Below are 19,526 nucleotides of genomic sequence, written 5' to 3'. Positions count from 1 at the left end.
AATGTAGGCTATTAGAAAATGGTGTTTTCGTGTCGCTGTTCTTTCTGTCCTCTATACACAGTAGATGCTCAATAAGTATACTCTGAATGAAACTAAATTCCTCCCCCCCCAAAAAAGATGGGGTAGTTTATATTCATCAAGATACAAGATATTATGCTAGAGATAAAAGACCTGTTTACACCCTCAAGTTGTTTATAGTCGAACTGTACACACCAGACAAGTACCTACTTATGAAATAAATAGTAATAACTGGTAGTGTAGGTCTAAATAACCATAGAGAGATGCAGATTCTTAGAGCCCCAGAGAGTTCAGTGGAGGAAACCGTTGGAAGCTGTGACAGTCAGATAGATTTGTAGATAGTTGATGAAGAGCCTTAGCATCAGTGTAGGAGCCGAACAGGTGGAAAAGAGATGGGACATTCCTGGCAGGGGCTTAAAGGGCACAAATGAATTGGAAAAATATGGTTGTTATAGTATCACTAGTAGAGCCCTGAGTTAAAAGAAAATAAAGCAGAATTAACGTTCTTTTTTTAATCATTAAAACTCATTTGTATGTATGAGAATTAAATCATTTATTGACAAACATATTAAGCATAGAGAATTCGTTTAAACCATATCAACAATACAGTAGTGATATATATCATCTGGGAGGATGGAGATGAAGGCTCTGAATTATGAAGATTCCCTCTAGATGCTTCATAGGCAAGAAAATGGATTTTTGTTATATAGAGCCCTCTCTTATTTTACCTACTTAGCTGTAATCTCTTCCAGGTAGCTCAGAGCCTTGATCAGAAGTTAGGAAGCTTCCCTCTTTGTAATAAAGTCAGAGACTGCCTGAGTGTGAAGCCTGTCCTCTCTCATTACTGTGTGATCTCTTAGGCAATTTACTTAGTCTTGCTGTTTCCTCATAAGTAAAATAAGGGTGGGAATAAGACCTATCTCATAGAGTTCTTGTAACCATTAAATGATTTAATGGGTGTAAAGTACTACATAGGAGGTACTCAGTAAATGCTAGTTTTAATTATTTATTACAGCAACATAAGGTGATTTATGTTTTTGAACTATATTTCTATAAAATAAATAATGCATTTTATATTCTGCTTTGTCTGCTGCTTTAACTCAGTGCCCTGTCTTTAGGATTCAGGGATATTCCTTTGTTTAGCATTCATTTCTTTTCATTCCTGTGTAGTATTCTGTTGTATGAATGAACCTGCCAATGTTTTATCCATTCTATTGATGGACATTTAGATTGTTGATGCTCTAGGGCTATTTTGAGCAATGTTGCCATGAATATCCAGGTACACAGAAGCACATATTTATTGAAAGGGACTCTCTTTATCCAATACTCAGCATTAAGACCTTTGTCATAAATCAAACATGATTTGGTTCTAGGATCTCTCCTATGTTCTGTACTGTTTGTCCTCGTGTCCATATCATGCAGTCTTAATTACTAAGCTTTATAGTGCCACATTTTGAAATCAAGTAGAGCAAATCCTCCCACCTTGTTATTCTCCCCAAATTATCTTGGGTTTTCTTGGCCCTTTGCAACTTCATATACATTTTAGATTCTGCTTGACAGTTTCCACAAAACCTATTGGGATTTTGATTAGAATTCAGTTGAATCTCCATTTCAATTTTAGAACAATGGCTGTTTACATTGTCTTCCAGTCAGTAAGCAGGACAGTTTTCTCTCCATTTTAGATGTTTAATTTTTCTTAATAAATATCATACTTGTCTCCATAGAAATCCTGTACATCATATTAGATTTATTTCTAAATTCTTTAAAATCACTCTTTAAAATTTTTCATTTAATTTATGATAATGATTTTACTAAACTCTGATTATTTCTAATTTTACCTTAAATTATTTTGGATATTCTCTATTTGCAATCATACCATCTGCAAATAATGACAGTTTGCTTCTTCCTTTTCATTTCACACACATTTTATTTGTATATTGTTCCCTTTCTGCACTGTCTGAGACCTCCAGAATACTATTGAAAAAGTTGTTAGAGTGAACATTCTTGTCTTATTCCTCATCTAAGTAAGAGTTTATTAAGGTTTTAGGAAAGAATATGTGAATGTACAATTTTATTAAATGTTTTTTCAGCATTTATTGAAATGATCACATTTTTTTTCTTTCTCTCATCTATTAATGTGCAGAATTACATTGAGTTCCAGATGTTAAAACAGTTTTGCCTTCCTCTGGTAAACCCAACTTCATCCTGATGTAATTTTTATATATCGCTGGATTTGGTTTGCTGGTCTTTTGTTTAAGTTATTTGCGTCTCTTTTCTTCAGTAAGAATATCCTTTAATTGCCGCATGCTGTTCTTTGACAGGTTTTAGTATCTAGGTTAAACTAGCTTTGTAAAATTAGTTGGAGACTGTTACTACTTTTTATTCATTTTATTTCTCTTTAAAATGTTCAATAGAACTTGTCAGAAATGCCTTCTAGGCCTAGAGTTTTCTATGTGAGGTTTTTTTAAATTTTTTTTTCATCTTTATTTTATTTTAATGTTACATTCAAAAAATATGAGGTCCCCATATATCCCCCACCCCACCCACCCCACCCCTCCCACATCAACAACCTCTTCCATCATTGAGCACTTTTCCTGCACCTGGTGAATACATTCTGGAGCACCACTGCACCACACGGACAGTGGTCCACACTGTAGTCCACACTCTCCCCTAGTCCACCCAGTGGGCCATGGCGGACACACAACGTCCAGCTTCTATCCCTGCAGCACCAACCAGGACAACTCCAAATCCTGAAAATGCCCCCATACCATATCTCTTCTTCTATCTCCCTACCGCAGCAGCCACCGTGGCCACCCTGTCCACATCACTACTACAGTTTCTTCCCTTACTAATCACAATAGTCTATATGAGTTTTTAAATTACTAGTTCTATTCCTTTCATCATTAAAGGATTATTCAGGTTTTCTAATTCATTTTGCATTAGTTTCGGTGAGTTTTATTTTCCTGGGAATTTGTCTACTTATAAATTTTTCAAATTCATAAAAAGTTTCAATATCTTTTTAGTCTCTGCAGGATATAAAATGTCTCCATTTTCATGTGATATTGTCTCTAAGTATCTTCTTTTGATCAGTCTTGCTAGAGGTTCATCATTTCACAGTAAACAACTTTTAGCTTTGTAAATCATTCGTGTTTGTTTTCCACTTCATTAATTTCTGCTCTTATTTCCTTTGATCAACTTTGAATTTAATTTGATACTTATAACTTATAGAGATGGATGCTTAATTAATAAATTGTCAGTCTTTTTTCATATGTACATTTACAGTGGTAAATTTCCAAGTACTGCTTTACCTGCAGTCTATAAGTTTTGATATGTTTATCTTTGCTGTTATTCAGTTTTAAATATTTTCTTGTTTTCTAATGGTTTATTCTGACACCTATGGCATAAAAATACATTTTTCAATTTCCAGACATTGAGGATTTTAAAGTTCAGTTTTATTAATCTTTTCAAAAGCACCCTGTTTTTGCTTTGCTCGTGCTCTGTGTCATGTATTTGTTTTGTACTTCATTGATTTCTGTTCTTTTATTATTTCCATCTACTTTCAGTTGGGTTTAACATGCTGTTATAAAAATTTTCTCATGATGGGATGTTCACTGATTTCTACTTACCTTATTTTCTGGTATTTTAAATCAGTACTTACAACATTTCTATTAAATTTCTAATAATAAAAAAGTTTTAAACATATTTATGGATATAAATGACTTTGTTAATACTGTTTTAACTGCATTCTGAAGGGTTCTTTTATATTTTTTTAACCTTTAGAACTGTCTTTAGTATGACAAATATGTTGTTCCTGTTCATTAATAAAAGTAAAAAAAAAGAAAAAATTTTCAAAACATAGTCTACCTACCCAGTCTTTAACATCCTGTTTTAATATCCAGAAACTTTTCAATACATCTACATAAATGTATATATGTATATATATATATTTATATACCTTAATATATTCTGAAAATCAAATGTCAACAAATACACTTCTGTAACATTGTTTTAATGGCAGCATAATATTCTCCTTTGTGGATGTACCACAATTTATTTAACCATTCTCCTGTTTGGGGGCATTTAGGTTGTTTCCAACTTCTCCCTATTATAAATAGCTGTGGTGGACCCTTGACATTAAACCTTGGCAAATACCCCTAATTATTTGCCTTGAAATGAAATTATTGGGTCGGCATGCACATTTTCAAGGCTTTTGCCTTGAAAACAAATTGTCTTTCTAAAAGGTTGTATAGATATATGCTTCTGTCAACAACAGATTACTTGATTCAGGAGAAAGTCTTTCCAAGTGCTGAGTTGTGTTTGTGTGGTATGTATGTGTTGTGTGTAACATGGGTTGCCACCTTCTCAGATGCGAAGCTTGGGCCTATACCCCAACTCCTCCTTTCAGCCATTTCTGTATTTGCACATCTGTTATTAGTAACACCCTGATTCTGATGTGTAACACCTCAGTCCTGCACAAGTTTGGATATGTAATGTATTTATCATCATTAAAAATATTTTCTAATTTTCACTTATTTTTCCTTTGATTACTAGGTTTAGGTAGCATTTATTTCTCAATTTCCAAACATTTGGGGATTTTCTTATTTTGCTCTTTTTTTATTCCCCCCCCCCCCCCCCCCGCAGTTTGCTTGCTGTCTGCTCTCTGTGTCCCATTTGCTGTGCATTCTTCTGTGTGTCTGTATTTTATTTTCATTTATTCCCTGCCGTCTGTGGCTTGCTTGTTGTTTGCTCTGTGTCCATTTGCTGCATACTATTCTGTGTTGTTACTTGTCTACCTTTTTGTTGCATCACCTTGCTGAATCGGCTCTCCGTGTTGCTTGCAGGCTGGCATCTCTTCACGGCATGCAGACGAGCCTGCCTTCACAACGAGGCCCCAGGATGCGAATCCAGGGCCTCCCATATGGTAGACAGGAGCCCAACTGATTGAGCCACAGTCACTTCCCTGCTCATTTATTTTTAACATAATTACATTATGATTAGAAAACATACTCATATGCGTGCTTTTGGTCCTTTAAGTTTTGTTGGGTCTCAGAAAAGTACTTGTGTGGTTTTTGAGTTTTTAAACTGAACTAGTCTGTGTGTGTATGTGTATAACATCATTTTTCACTAAAGAACAAGTCACAGACAAACTATGGCTATTCAGACACTTTCTTGAAAATGAAGTGAGCCAGCTGCTTCAAAGAAGCAGTGATGAAATTCAAGTTTTTCAAGTGAAAATTAGAATTTTGTCAAACTTGTATCTGTCACCATGAGCTTCCCAGCTTCCTAGTACTTAAAAGAATTTTCTACTGTGATCGGTGGTGATATTAATAAATGTGATTTTTTAAAATCATGTAATGAAATGTGTTGATATTTGGAAAATCTGCATAACTCAGTGAAACCAGTATTTTTCAAATGACCAATTCATGATGTTACAAAAAGTTCATTGATATGGTTCCAGTTTCCACATTGCAACTCACCTTTAAAAAACTACCACTTGTTGAGTTTTGGTGTAGTATCAATGAAGAATATTCACAAATATCTGCAAGAACTATTAAAATATGCCTCTTCCCAATTACATATCTGTGTGAGGTTGGATTTTCTTCATTTACTTCAACCAAATAACATTGCAACAGATTAAGTGCAGAAGCATATATGAGGATCCAGCTGTCTTCTGTTAAGCCAGAAGTGAAAGATTTGTGAAATGTAAAACAATGCCACTCTTCTGACTGAATTTTTTTGTTTTGTAATATATAGCTATTTTCCATTAAAATATTATGTTAACATGTAATGGGTTTATTGTTTAAGATAAATTAATGAATATTTTTAAATGTCTGCTTTACTTTTTAATACAGTAAGTATTGGTAGATAAAACCTACAGAAACATAATCCCTTTGGGATTCTCAGTAACCTTTAAAGTAGAAAAGAGTCTGAGGTATAAAAGTTTGAAAATTTGTCTTAGTGGTTGTCCTAGAAATTACAGTATGTCCCCTGACTTATATGTTACTGTTTTCAAGTATTTTTAGTTTTTAATTTTTTAATCTCCCTCTCCCTCTCCCTCTCCCTCTCCCTATCCCTCTCCCTCTCCCTCTCCCTCTCTCTCTCTCTCTCTCAGAAAGAATATTAATTATTTATACAGTCTCTCAGGGAGAAAGGGAATAGTTGTTTTATGCAATCGTTATTCATTCACATCAGAGGTTCTTAACCTTTTTTGTTCCACAGATCTCTTTGCCAGTCAGGTGAAAACCACAGACCCCTTACTAAGTCCTCACTATACTATGTAATATTTAATAAATATTTCACACCTGCACCAACACATCCCCATAAGGATTTTTTAAAAATTTCAATTCAAGCTCACAGACCCCTTGTTAAGAACCCCTGATTTACATTCATCTACATATTTATCACATTTTATGTTTTTCTGATTTTGCTGCATTTTACTTTGTTTTTCTTCCACCTGAAGAAAATTCTTTTGTATTTCCATTAGAAATAGATATCTTGTGAGTGAATTCTCTTGATTTTATGTTTATCTGAAAGAAACTTTTTTCACCTTCATTCTTTACTATTTGGTGAGAAGAGAATTTAGGTTAGTTATTTCAGTTTTCCACTGGTTTCTGGCTTCAGCTATTGATATTGAGAAATCAACTGTCAACCTAATAATGGATTCTTATTCTTCCATGGTTTTTGAGGTTTTCTGTTTGTTTGTGAATTCCTGCAGTTTTCACTGATGTGTATCTAACTGTGGAATTCTTTTATTTCACTTGCTTGATGTTTATTGGCCTTCTTGAATCAGTGGTTTGGCAAATCATCCATTATCTTTTTAGTATTGCTGCTAACCTATTTTCTCTCTTTTTTAGAACTTCAGTAAACTATATGCTGACCTCCTCACTGTAATCCTTTGTGTTTCTTACTCTCACTTTGATATTTTCCATATTTTGTCTCTCCATGCTTCATTCTGATCCACCTTCTAGTTCACTGATATCCTCAACTACCTAATCTAATTGAAGTATTAATTTTGATATTGTATTTTTCAGTTCTAAATTTGTTGCTTTTTCAAATGTATATTGTCACTTTTGAAAATTTCCTATTTCTTGCTGAAGTTTCTAGGCTCAACTTTTATTTCCGTGGTAAGCATTAGGGTTTTCTTTACTAACAGCATGACATACTGGAATATATTCTCTACTCTAATTTTCAAAATGCCACTCTTAATGGCCCCAGCTCAGAGCAAGAGGCATTTCATCAGGGCCTTACTCTTTAACACGCTATTCAGGGGCCTCCAAAAGGATAGCTCTGTCTCTTAGCTGCTTCTCCTGGATTACGCTGTTGCAAAAACAGCTGGGTCCTGTCAATTTTGGTCTGATTGTCCCCATCCCACTTCTATAGAGTTCTTCAACAGGGCAGCCCCTCACCCCAACCCGCCTTCTTCCCATAGCCCTTTCCCTACCCCCAGGGCAGAAGCATCTCTGTTCACATCTTTCCCCATTCTCACTAGGTAAATTTTCAATCATTATAATGTTAATTCTTAGAAACATTGAAATCTTTTTTAAAAATTTAATCCAGTTTTGTAGTTGTTATTTTTATCAGTGTTGGTCAGAAAAATCCAGATTTGGTATGCCTTTTATAGCAGTGCTATCAAAGAATTGTTTGCAGACCATTGTCAATCTTCCAGCTGTTACCAGTCTGCAATGAGATAAGTAGAGAAATGAGAGTAATCATTTAGAAATTGTTGTAGCAATTTGACATTGCTGTGAAATCACAGCATGTTACCTTGTATTTTATAAAAGTATTGGTTCATGGTAAACCTGAGGGCGTGAAAAAAACCTGACCCTTCACCACCAGGTAACTTGAGAAGCACTTCTTCATATAATCAAGTGCCAGTCTCCTACCAATACCATCTTTCTCTACTTTTACAGAATACATGCAGCTAGCATATCTTATGCCCCTAGACCTGTGATCTATTTTGGTTGTTTTATAGTCTTGCTTGGAGATAATTTTTCAAAAATTACATATCATGCATGTTTATTATGAAATGTTTTAAATTCAGATAGGCAAAGTGAAGACAGCTAAGATCATTCATAGCACCACTTTTCACAATTCAGAATAAACCTCCTATAATTATTCTCTGTACACAGTATGGAGCCACACCCCATACGTTTCCATAGAACTTCTCCTTTCACTCAAAATGAATCCAACTTAGCTATCATAGGCCTAATCATGGGGGAAATTCATGGCATGCTTTTTGAAGATATTTGGCAGAATCACCCAAAGACAGGAAGCCAGAGAGAGAAGCAATAAAGGAAGCCTTATACTTTTTAGAATCACCATATCATCACATAAGGTTTATCAAAGAATTGAGACATGAAACTTTTTGTTCAGTGTTGTTATATCGAGATTGTGTGTATTATGAATATGTATGTCTTAAACTTCTGTAATGAATAAAATTTGCATAAACAATCATATTTTTAGTTTTTATTTCTGAATCTCAAAAAATTTTAAATTAGTGGTTGCTTCAATTAATGTTACAGATAACTAATCAAATAGCTTTAGTAATAAAAAATTGCTCTCTCAGTGATGACTTTCAGAATAATACTTCAAAGAACAAGCCTCTGCATTTAAAAAGTTATGCAGGTGATTCTGTTTGGTACTCCTGGTTTTGAACCATTGAATTAAAAAAAGATATAATGGCCAAAATATTCCATTTATAATAGCAACTTGAATATAAAATGCCTAGGGAAAATTTAATAATCAATGTTTGGAACCAATATGAAGAAAAATTTAAAACTATAAGAGACATAAAAGAAAGTGAAAAAAAGGATAAAAAAGAAAAAAAAATAGAGACACATACCATATTCCTGGGTGAGAATATTAGAAAAATGTTAATTTCTAGAAGTTAACTTACAATACCATCTTAGGCAAAATATAAATTTTTTTCTGACAAAATGATTTTAAAGTTCAGCAGGTAGGAAAAAATTAATAAGAAAATATTGACAAAGAATAGTGAGATGACTTATTTTACCAAACATTAAAATATCCTCTTACAGTATTGAAAATTTTATGGTACTAGATACAAGAATAGAAGGGTCATTGGAAAAGATTAGAAACCAAAACATAACCTGTGTGTGTGGAGAGAGATTGTTACTTCAAGTACTAGTATTTCAGATATGACCAGAAAAGATGGATTGATCCATGCAGGTAGTTATAGTACAGACAGTAAATAATTTCCAGTTATTTCTCACTCTGGTTCCCAGATTAGGTTTTGCCCTCTTACCACTTGGTGTTTCCTTCCACCCCTAAGGTCCTTTTTCCTTCTCTTTTCTTCCAGGTCCCTCCAAAAAGCCTTCCTTTCACTCTCAGGACAACTTCCAAATTCTTATTGCTTTATTATGCAATCAATTAGCTCTCTCAGTTTTTCCTAACTACTCTCTCATCTAAGTTAAGTAGGATTTATCCTCACATTTCATAATTAAAAAGGAAGACACCTAAACAAACCTGTAATTCTCTCAATATGAGCTATTTTTTTAGTCCTCATAGACCAAGCAAGCTAAACTACAGCCAGCTTTAAAAATAGCATTTTTCCTCCCCACAATACTAACAAGTGAAAAATACTCAGCCTCTCTAGTAATCAAGGAAATGCAAATTGAAACAATCATGAATGGCTTTTTTTTCCTCCTATCTGATCAACAAAGATTAAAAAGAATAGTTAATGATATGAATAAGCTAAAAGATTATCGCTGTGGAAGGGAAAAGGTTTTATGGTGGATCTGGGGAAGTACTGTATATTGTATATATGAATTTCGGTGACCTAAGACTCTTGTGAAGCTGACATTATGTTGGGATTCACTTTACAGGAAGTTTTGGATCACAGAGTGGTTCAACAATGGCAGCGGAGGAATACTGATATAGGATGTTATTGACAGGATATATATGGTTGACAGGGAGTTATACAGGGCATATGCCCAGGGTATATAGTAATGTCTAGATATACTCATAGTGGAAACAATTAAAAACAACAGCTGGGGGGGTACTGGGCCCCTGGCCGGGGGGTCACTGTCGTGGACCCTGGGGGAGCAACGGCAGTCCCCCAGGTGCAACGGCAAAAACCAGGAAGGAAGGAGGGCCCAACAGTGGGCTCCTGATACTAATGGCTATGCTTATGAGCCTATACACCTGCAATAAGAACAAGGCCTAGAGCAGCACTGTGCCTGGGAGTTTCCTCCTGACAGCCTTCATGTTACTCAAATGTGGCCACTCTCACAGCCAAACTCAGCATGTAGATGCAGTGCATTCCCCCCAGCGTGGGACATGACACCTGGGGATGAGCCTCCCTGGCACCGAGGGATCACTACCACATACCAGCTGAAGATGCAACTAGAAAATGACCTTGAATTGAAGGTTCAATACGGATCAGCAGAATATCCCTGTCTACATATAATAACATGACTTCAAAATGCTGTTTGACCTAATGTAAGGGGGAAATGGAAAGGAGAAATGAGATTATAAGGCTATGAGTCTCTAAAAAAGAGTCTGGAGGTTGTCAGAAGGAATGCCCTTATGCACAACTGAGCAGAGTCTAAGAGACAGATAGGGTAGATACAACCCCAGGTATTGGTTCTTTTGAGGGATAAAGAGACCCATGGGTTCTATGGTCATAGAAGATGGGGTTCACTGCCATGGCAGATGGCCCTTCTTTGGAGCTGTTGTTTCTGCATGATGGAATTGGACTCAGAGGGGATCTCTTCTCACAAGACTTGCATGCTACTTTATTGGAATTGTAGTTGGTGCTGGGGTTTAAGATATATTTAGGGGATTTGAATCTCTGGACTGATAATATGACACCCAGGCCCAGAGCCTCAACAGACTTCAGCTCCTAAACTTTGATTTATTGGACTTACCCCACTCAGCTAACATGGAGTTGAAGAAGGTCAACCACCACACCATGGAGCCTAGAGTGTCTACAACTGAAAGCAGGAGGAGTGCATCCAGTATCCATGTGGAATCTAAGCCCCCACTTGACATAGATGTGCAATGGACACAACCAATCCAATGTCCACAGAGAAAATGTGGAATGGGTGTGGGAAGGGTAGCCATGGTGGCTGCTGGGTTTGGGGAATGGGAGGAAGAGATGAGATGTGGAGGCGTTTTTGGGACGTGGAGTTGTCCTGGGTGGTGCTTCACGGACAATTACGGGACATTGTAGATCCCCCCAGGGCCCACTGGATGGAACGTGGGAGAGTGTGGGCTATGATGTGGACCATTGACTACGGGGTGCAGTGATGTTCAGAGATGTACTTACCGGGTGCAATGGATGTGTCACGATGATGGGAGAGAGTGTTGCTGTGGGGGGAGTGGGGGTGGGGGCGGTGGGGTTGATTGGGACCTCATATTTTTTTAATGTAATTTTTAAAAATAAATAATTTTAATAAAAATAAAAAATAAAAAAATAAAAAATGAATAGTTATCCTAGTAGAAGCAAGATAGAAGACAAGACGCTGTCAGACTCAGTAGGGAGAATATAAATTGTTAAACTTTTTCTTGTAATGTGTGTATCAAAAGTGTTATTGTATCCCTTGATCTAGAAATTCTACTTGTAGGAATTTTACCATAGCAGGTGATCAGAGTTGTTCACAAAGATGTGTGATCACGTTCATCCAGGCTCTATTTCTGATGGTAGAAAATGGCTGCTGCCGTACTTCAGAGTAACTAGTCCATCAGAAAAAATGGTTTTGGAGAAGAATCCTATTTGAAATTGGAAGAGATTCATTAGCTGTGAAATGGAAACAATGTAAAATTTGTAAAGCCTTGTAGAAATGTGAAAATATTTTCATTTACGTAAAACCACACCAAGATCCCAATAATGTGATCAACTATTCATTAAATATCTACTGCATGCTCAGTCTTTTGCTGGGTATTAGGTAGAGATATGTTGAAAGTATATAATATATTGGTTTTTAGGATTTTTATTGTTGAACTGTCATAGGGCTTGAAGATATGAATTTGTTCTTTGCATGCCCAGTAAGTATAGCTGTAGTTAGTGGGAAGACTACTAGACATGGTTAACTAGAGAGATTTATTTTTCTTTGGCTTTTTAAAAATTTATTTATTTTTTTAATATTACATTAAAAAAATATTAGGTCCCCATATACCCCCCACCCCCTTCACCCCACTCCTCCCCCCATAGCAACAATCTCCTCCATCATCATGAGACATTCATTGCAACTAGACAGATTTAAATCCTGTCCTCGTCACTTACTTGTCTGCTCACTTTTACAGAGAATTTGAGAATAAAAAGATGGATTGATCCTGTAATTGTAGTATAGGACTCACAGGGTGGTTGTGAGAATGAAGGAAGATATAGCAAGGAGTGCTTCCTGTGGTCCCTAATGAATAGTAGGTGTGTTAGTTCCTTTATCTTCCCTTCTAGAAGTTCCTATTTCCTCAGGATAATAACTGCATCAGGTATATTAGAGACTGAGCTATTGAATAAATGAGATACTGGATTTGAAAACATTTGATAAGCCTTAAAGCATTATGTAACTGTTAGCTAACTATTAATATTTGAATGATTTCATTAATATAGTAATGATCTCACAAAAGTAATGTGTATGTGCATTTATGTATGTATGTAAGTGCTATATGTTATAATAAAGGGTTGTTATAGAATTTAAGCAAAAAGATATTAATGACATTAATGTGACTGGTAATTGTTAGAGGGGGCTTCCTGGGGAAGGTGGGATTGAAATGCAGCCTTGAATTAAGATAGCTTTTGAATATGGGAAACAATATATGCTGAAGCACATGGCAAAGAGAAAGAAATTGGTATATTCAAAGAGTGGTAATAAGACATCTGCCTAGAGCAAGGTTTTCTTGAAAAGTCATTAGACAGTAGGCTAGGTAGAAAAGGCAAGGTGTGGCCAAGACAAGAAACGTTACCTATATGTGGTGAAAAAGAGAGAACCATTATAAATTTTGAAGCAAGATAGCGGCATGTCACCAATAACACCCATGCATCAGAATGTGTTTATAGCAATTAACTTTGGGAATAGAAGTGTAAACCAAAATAAATTATGAACTAGCTAATTATTTTTCCTCCCATAGTATATAGCTTGGATTTCACATTCGGTGGTAATAACATTAGCTAAATATTTTAGAAGCCTTGTTATGTTCTTAAAATATTACATTATGTAATTACATGTAGATAAGTTTGGCATTTGACTAAAAATATGTCTATAACTCCCAACATTGCTGTTTTCTAAGATGATTTATTGTGATGACCTAAAGAAAATTTACAGTCAATTTTCTTTGCCTAATGTTACTTACACTATCATTTTCTTGCTATTCCTGTTTCCCCTGCAGATTTTCAATGTTATGGTAGTTAGAATGTCCTTTATATAATTTATAGGGGTTTTTTTTCATTGAAAGAAAGATTTAAATAATTCACCTCCACTAGCTATAAATTACCTAATAACTTACTTACAGTGTATTCACTTTCAATATTTACTGGAGATTCCTCTTTTCTTATATTCTTTTTCACATTTCTCTACAGTATGGATGGAGCAGATCTGTGTTTTGAAATCGTAAAGCGAGCTGATGCTGGCTTTGTATACAGTGAAGCTGTAGCCAGGTATGTAATCTCTATCTAATCCCCATAGGTAAAGGTGGAAATGACAAAGAATTCCTATGAAGTAGCCTGCTTTTAGAACTGATGATGAGCACACTGCTACTTTTTCTTACAAGGAACATATCCATTTTAGTGTGCAACAGTGACTCTAAATGCAAAATACTGAACTGAAATTACCTGTTAAGGCAAGTAGGTTTACATTTTAACATCGAGACTGTTTTTCTAACTTCAGATGATTTTTAAATAAGGAGAGATATGATAACTCAGGAACTATGTAGAATTAAAATTTATTTTGCGGTGTTTTTTTTGTTCCCAGATGGGCTTCATTACTTTTTCATTTTGCCTTTTTAGTTATATCAAATTGTTCCATGGCCAGTTAATCTGAGGGAAAGCATAGAACAGTAGAAAGAATAGAAAGTATAGTTTTTCTACTGGATGTATTTGCTTTAGGCCAGTGTGTGATCTCCCAAACAAATGGTAGCAGTTGTTTAAGAGTGTGGATTCACAGTTTAGAGGAATTTTTGTTTCCTGATTAGCATGATTCTTCCTGGTTGTTGTATCTAGGGCATAGCAGTGGCCTCAACCTTAAGCTTTTTTTGATTCTGCTTCCACCCTCTGAAGGCCCAGGCAACATGGGGAGCGGTGGGTGGGGAGGTCTGGCTAACCCCTGCCCAGGCCTGAGTCAAGCACCATCATTGTGAGGAATTCCCATGAGAAATGCAACTGGTTCCTCCCATAAACAAACAACCAAACAAAACAAAACAAAACAAAAAAGCCACCTAGTGGCTCCAAAATAAGGAGTAGATATGAAAAATTACAGGAACCATGCACTGGGCCACTTGCTTACATGTTTAGAGCAATGTGGCTTTATGCTTTGGTTACATTCAACTCCAGTGGGTTGCCTTTTTAATATGTGGGATACAGCATCTCTTCTCAGTTGCCAACGATCATTCATTAAAGGATTTGGGCCACCAAACCTATTAGGATTTATGGAAAGTTTCTACCATTTGAGAAACAGTTACATTAAATGATCAAAACTTTCCCCTCCTATCATTCCTTTTATAATCATAGCATTGTACATAGACTGACAGAACTGGAAATACCTTAGAGACTCTATAATGCAACTTTGATCTCAGAGTGAGTGGTTTGACTTTCTTTAAGTTTGTTGTCCTGCCTTTTCCTAGCTGTGGAGCAAGGGAACTTAGGGTCAGGAGATTGAGCAGCTATATTTTATATAGAGCACAAAATAAAGAATATGCTCAATTTGGGGAAGTGATTTTTTTTGTATGATGGGCTAGGGAGAAAAAGCAAATGGAGGTTTATATATATTAACTGTAATTACTTTTTTAAAATCCTGATGTATCTATGGTAGAACTGAAGCTAAATGTCTTGTTTCTTTTGCACCATGCTCTCTAAAGCACATTCTTGGTGTTTTCAATCCCATTTTCTGTTGTTCTGAGTTCTTGCCACAATTTAAATTTTGTATTTTTTTTGTTCTTGAAATAAAAGAACGTTCTTCAAGCTGCTTGATTTTTCTTATGGCATAGTTATAAAGTACTTTATCCTACTAAATGAAAATCTCAGATTTTGCATATCACTATTCATTTTTGTTTCTTAAAAAATTTGAGGCATTTTGCATTTTGTATTCCACCATATTTATGCCTTTCAACAGTAGCCTAAAGAGAAGAAAACTAAAAATTCTGAATGTTGATTTTATATTATAATGAAGCTCAGTGGAGGATATTGTTTTCCTTCTGAAACCAGAATAATACTAGTGTACCTGGAATATATGTTGTCGAGGCTGATAGTAAACCAGTGCTACTTTTACTCTGTTCCCCAGTCATCCTTATTGCTTTTCTTTAGCTTAGACTATCTCTACCACTAGAACGGGCATCAGGATAGTAAGATGGCACTGTGTAGGGATGGTGTCATGCAGTGAAATGACTGATCTTGAGATTTATAGAAAGGTAGCTGTGTATATACATATCAAGATGATAGCCTGTTGATTCTTAAATCCCTCTGTATATTGTTAAAATGGCAATTTTATGAACAGAAATGTCCAGAAGGGACCAGAAAAGGATAACCTTGTGACCAGTAGGTGGCAGTGCAAAGAAAGAGGTATAGGCACAATTTATTAAAGACTCTCCTTTTTTTTTTTTAAAAGATACATAGATCACAAAAAAAATGTTACATTAAAAAATATAAGATGTTTCCACATACCCCACTTCCCACCTCACCCCCACTCCTCCCACATCAACAACCTCTTTCATCATTGTGGCACATTCATTGCATTTGGTGAATACATTTTGGAGCACTGCTGCTCCACATGGATTATAGTTTACATTGTAGTTTACACTCTCCCCCAGTCCATTCAATGGGTTATGGTAGGATATATAATGTCCAGCATCTATTCCTGCAATATCATTTAGGACAACTCCAAGTCCCGAAAATGCTCCCATGTCACATCTCTTCTGCCCACTGCCTGCCCTCAGCAACTACCATGGCCACTGTTTCCACATCAATGATACAATTCCTTCCATTGCTAGAGTCACAATAGTTCTATAGTAGAATACCAGCAAGTCCACTCTAATCCATATTTTATTCCTCCATCCTGTGGACCCTGGGATGGTGATGTCCACTCCTGCTTGCAGTTGTAGGCACTCTTGGTTCCCTGGTATGGTTGTTGACCATCTTCACCTCCCTTTTAGCTGACCTGGGTAAGTCCAACGAACCGGAGAGTAGGACTCTGCTGAGGCTCAGGGCCCAGCTGGCACATGGGCAATCCAGAGATTCAAGTCTCCCAAGTATACACCAACCCCAACACTAACCACAGGTTCAGTAAAAGTGACAGAAGAGTCATTTGTAGAGAGGTCACATCTGAGTCAACTCCATCACACTCAGGAGCACAAATTCCATAGTAAGGCCCACTGACAAGACACTGAACCCCAGAGCCATCTGCCATGACCATAGAACCTGTGTGTCTCCTTAGCCCTCAGGAGCACCAGTACCTGGGGTTGTATCTGCTTTGGCTGTTTCTGGGATCCTGCTGAGACGTGCATAAGTGCAACCCCTCTAATGACCTCCTGACACTTTTTGAAGTCTCTTAGTTGTGTAAACTCATTTGTCTTTACCATTTCCCCCTTTAATTCAAGGTCTTTTTCTAGTTGCATCACCAACTGGTGATTGGTAGTAATCCCTTAGCTCCAGGGAGGCTCATCCCCAGGTGTCATGTCCCATGCTGAGGGGAAGATAATGCATTTACGTGCTGAGTTTGAGTTTGGCTTAGAGAGTGGCCACATTTGAATAATATGGAGGCTCTCAGGAGGTAACTGTTAGGCACCCTGCAGCTCTAGGCATAGTTAAAATTTCAAGCACATAGCCTCATAAGCATAGTAAAGACTCTTCTCAACACTGACAGCCCTCCCCCCAAAGCGCAACCTAAGAAAGTAGTGTTAGGTTTGTTCCCTATTGTAGAGAACCAGTGACTATGGTTCTCTTCTCCTTTGGTGTATGGTGTTGGACCAGATGATTTCTAACTTTCTTCCCTCTATCTAATTCTGTGATTCATTGTTAGAAAATTCAGCTTACATCAGTATTCCAGTGAGACCTACTGCAAGAAGATTCTAAGACACCACTAGTAATCAAATTGATAATGTTTTTCTTCAAGTGGCTGAGCTTCAAGATCTTTAGGAATGCAGCCAAGCGTAGCATAAAATAAAACTACATTTGGTCCTTAGTGATTACCTCTGTTCTTTCAGGGTGATGAGTTGTTGATCAGATTATCAAATCCATCTCACACGAATCAGAGAGACCTTTTTACCCTAATACTAAGCTTTACAAAATAATTTCAAGAGTATTGGCAATCAAAAGGCTTTGAAGAAATAGGGGTTTGGGGCATCAAAGGCAACTCCTTGGGTCATTTCTTCCCCTATCAGTTATGTATTTCTGGCCCAGAACAGATGGGGTTTCTAACATGAGGTTTGTGGCATTCTGCATACAGAAGGGAATTTTCAATTATGAAACATCCATTTTGTACACCAGAGAGTTATATAGCTTACATGACGTTCTCTAGGAAGCCATGCCTCAAAGATTCTGGTTCTAGTTAGTATGGGTAATCCTTATCCAGGGATATTCTGCTAAGGGCATTTCAGAGATAAGGTCTCTTCCTCCTAGCAAATATCATTAGTTTATTTACCCAGAGGTTGAGTTGACTGAGTGACCTCCCTTTTTTTCTTTCCCCTTTTTTTCTTTGCCTCCTTCCAAAGGGAGTGAATGAATTGCTGGCCAGCTCTTTCCTTCTAAGGAGTTATCATCTCCCCTGATGCTTAGGATAGGTGGAGACACATATATATTGCTGCATTTCTCTGAAAGCATGGACCACTATGATGTTTCATAAAGGTTTTTTTGATTAAAAATTTAGTCAGCAACTCTCTAGACCGTGTGGGTGGTTGTTGGTTTTTATTTTATTCTACCTACACACTGTTTACATGCACAATCTCCCAGAATCATGACTTGGAAGATGGAGAAAGTTTAGTTTATATCTGTCATAATTTGGGAGAAACTTTCTACCTACACCCCCCCACACACATACCCCAGAGATTCTTATATGTATATATATTTCTGCCAAGTATTTTAGTACTCTGATATATGACTCAAGAAAAAAATGTTCATTCACCAAGCTTCTTTCTTTTTTTTTTTTTTAGTTTATGAGACTGCAGATAAGAGTTTTCTTTAGTCTAAAGATATTTTAGGTGATGGTCTTAGTACTATATATCCCTAATAGTCCATTCTGTAGGTATAAGCATGTCCACTTATCTAGTTTAATCTTATACGGTGTGGTCACATCTAGGTACACCAATTGGCTGAGCCATTCCTAAATCTTTGCCTGAATTTAACAATAATAATAATGCATAAACTACTTACAGGGGCATTCAACTGAGCTTGGTTAGATAGTAGCATGCTAAAGATGGAATTTGATGGAAATGTCTTCATTGTAAAGCAGGGGTGGGGAAATTTTTTTTTCTGTTTTTAGTCACAAATATACACAAGGTCATTTGTGGGTACCATGAAAACTTTTAAAATAATTTTTTTCATTTTAAGGTGTGGGAGGTATAAATCTGAAAACACTAAACAAAATTCACTAAGTACTATACAGCAAATAATGTTGCATTTCTATCTCATGGCTGGTTGGGAAGGAAAAGGAAAAAACAAGAAAAGGAGAGAGAGACAAATATAGAGGGAGCATAATGAAGAGGAAGCAGAGATGGAAAAAATACAGAGGGAGAGAGAAATAGTGGGATTATGGAAAAAATGCATTAGAAGTAGGGAAGGAATTCAAAGTAAATTCTAAAATAATAATGAATAAACTACTCTTGTCATACCCTGTTGCTAATTAATCCTCTTACCACATTTTAATGACTGTTTTTAAAAATGCTAACTCTTCCTTTGTTCTCACCCGTACCCACCCAGTGGGGGGAGCCTTTGCAGACCCCAGCTGACACAGTGAGGAGAGAGATTTCAGTATATAGGTCTCTAACCCTGCTTTTTTCAAGAATGCCTCAACTAAACCTTGATTTTGTTGCAGAAAGAAACTGTAGGCACAAGAGAATTCTTTCATCTTGTTTGTCTTTCAAGCTAAGTGGAAATAATGCAGAGTAGACTCTGCTGACAGATAAAAGGCCCCCTTTGGACAGAATTTTGCACAACTCTAAGCACTGTTTATTTAATAGCAATCCAGGTAGAATTTAAATATTGGAGAATTGTTGCATTTTTCATGTTTTAAGTTTGAATTTTCAGTTTGCAAGGCTATTTTACTTACCTTAGGAAATTTAGAACTCTATTTCTTCGTGAAACTCCTAAACTTGTGAGTCTGTTTGCCCACTCTTTTATTATT

The 19,526-nt window shown here is 36.3% G+C and overlaps 1 protein-coding gene across 8 annotated transcripts in view; it reads left to right on the top strand.

Moving 5' to 3' along the window:
- CASK (calcium/calmodulin dependent serine protein kinase) overlaps positions 1-19,526 on the top strand; it is a 435,002-nt gene that overhangs the window by 198,840 nt on the left and 216,636 nt on the right. For all 8 annotated transcript variants that reach the window (XM_058291528.1, XM_058291532.1, XM_058291535.1 and 5 more), the window contains exon 4: positions 13,559-13,636. In XM_058291528.1, the coding sequence (XP_058147511.1) occupies positions 13,559-13,636 (78 nt within the window). The remainder of the gene's footprint in view (positions 1-13,558; positions 13,637-19,526) is intronic.

Source organism: Dasypus novemcinctus, chromosome X (assembly GCF_030445035.2).
Source record: "Dasypus novemcinctus isolate mDasNov1 chromosome X, mDasNov1.1.hap2, whole genome shotgun sequence".
NCBI lineage: Eukaryota > Metazoa > Chordata > Mammalia > Cingulata > Dasypodidae > Dasypus > Dasypus novemcinctus.
This window is presented reverse-complemented; position numbering and strand designations above follow the sequence as displayed.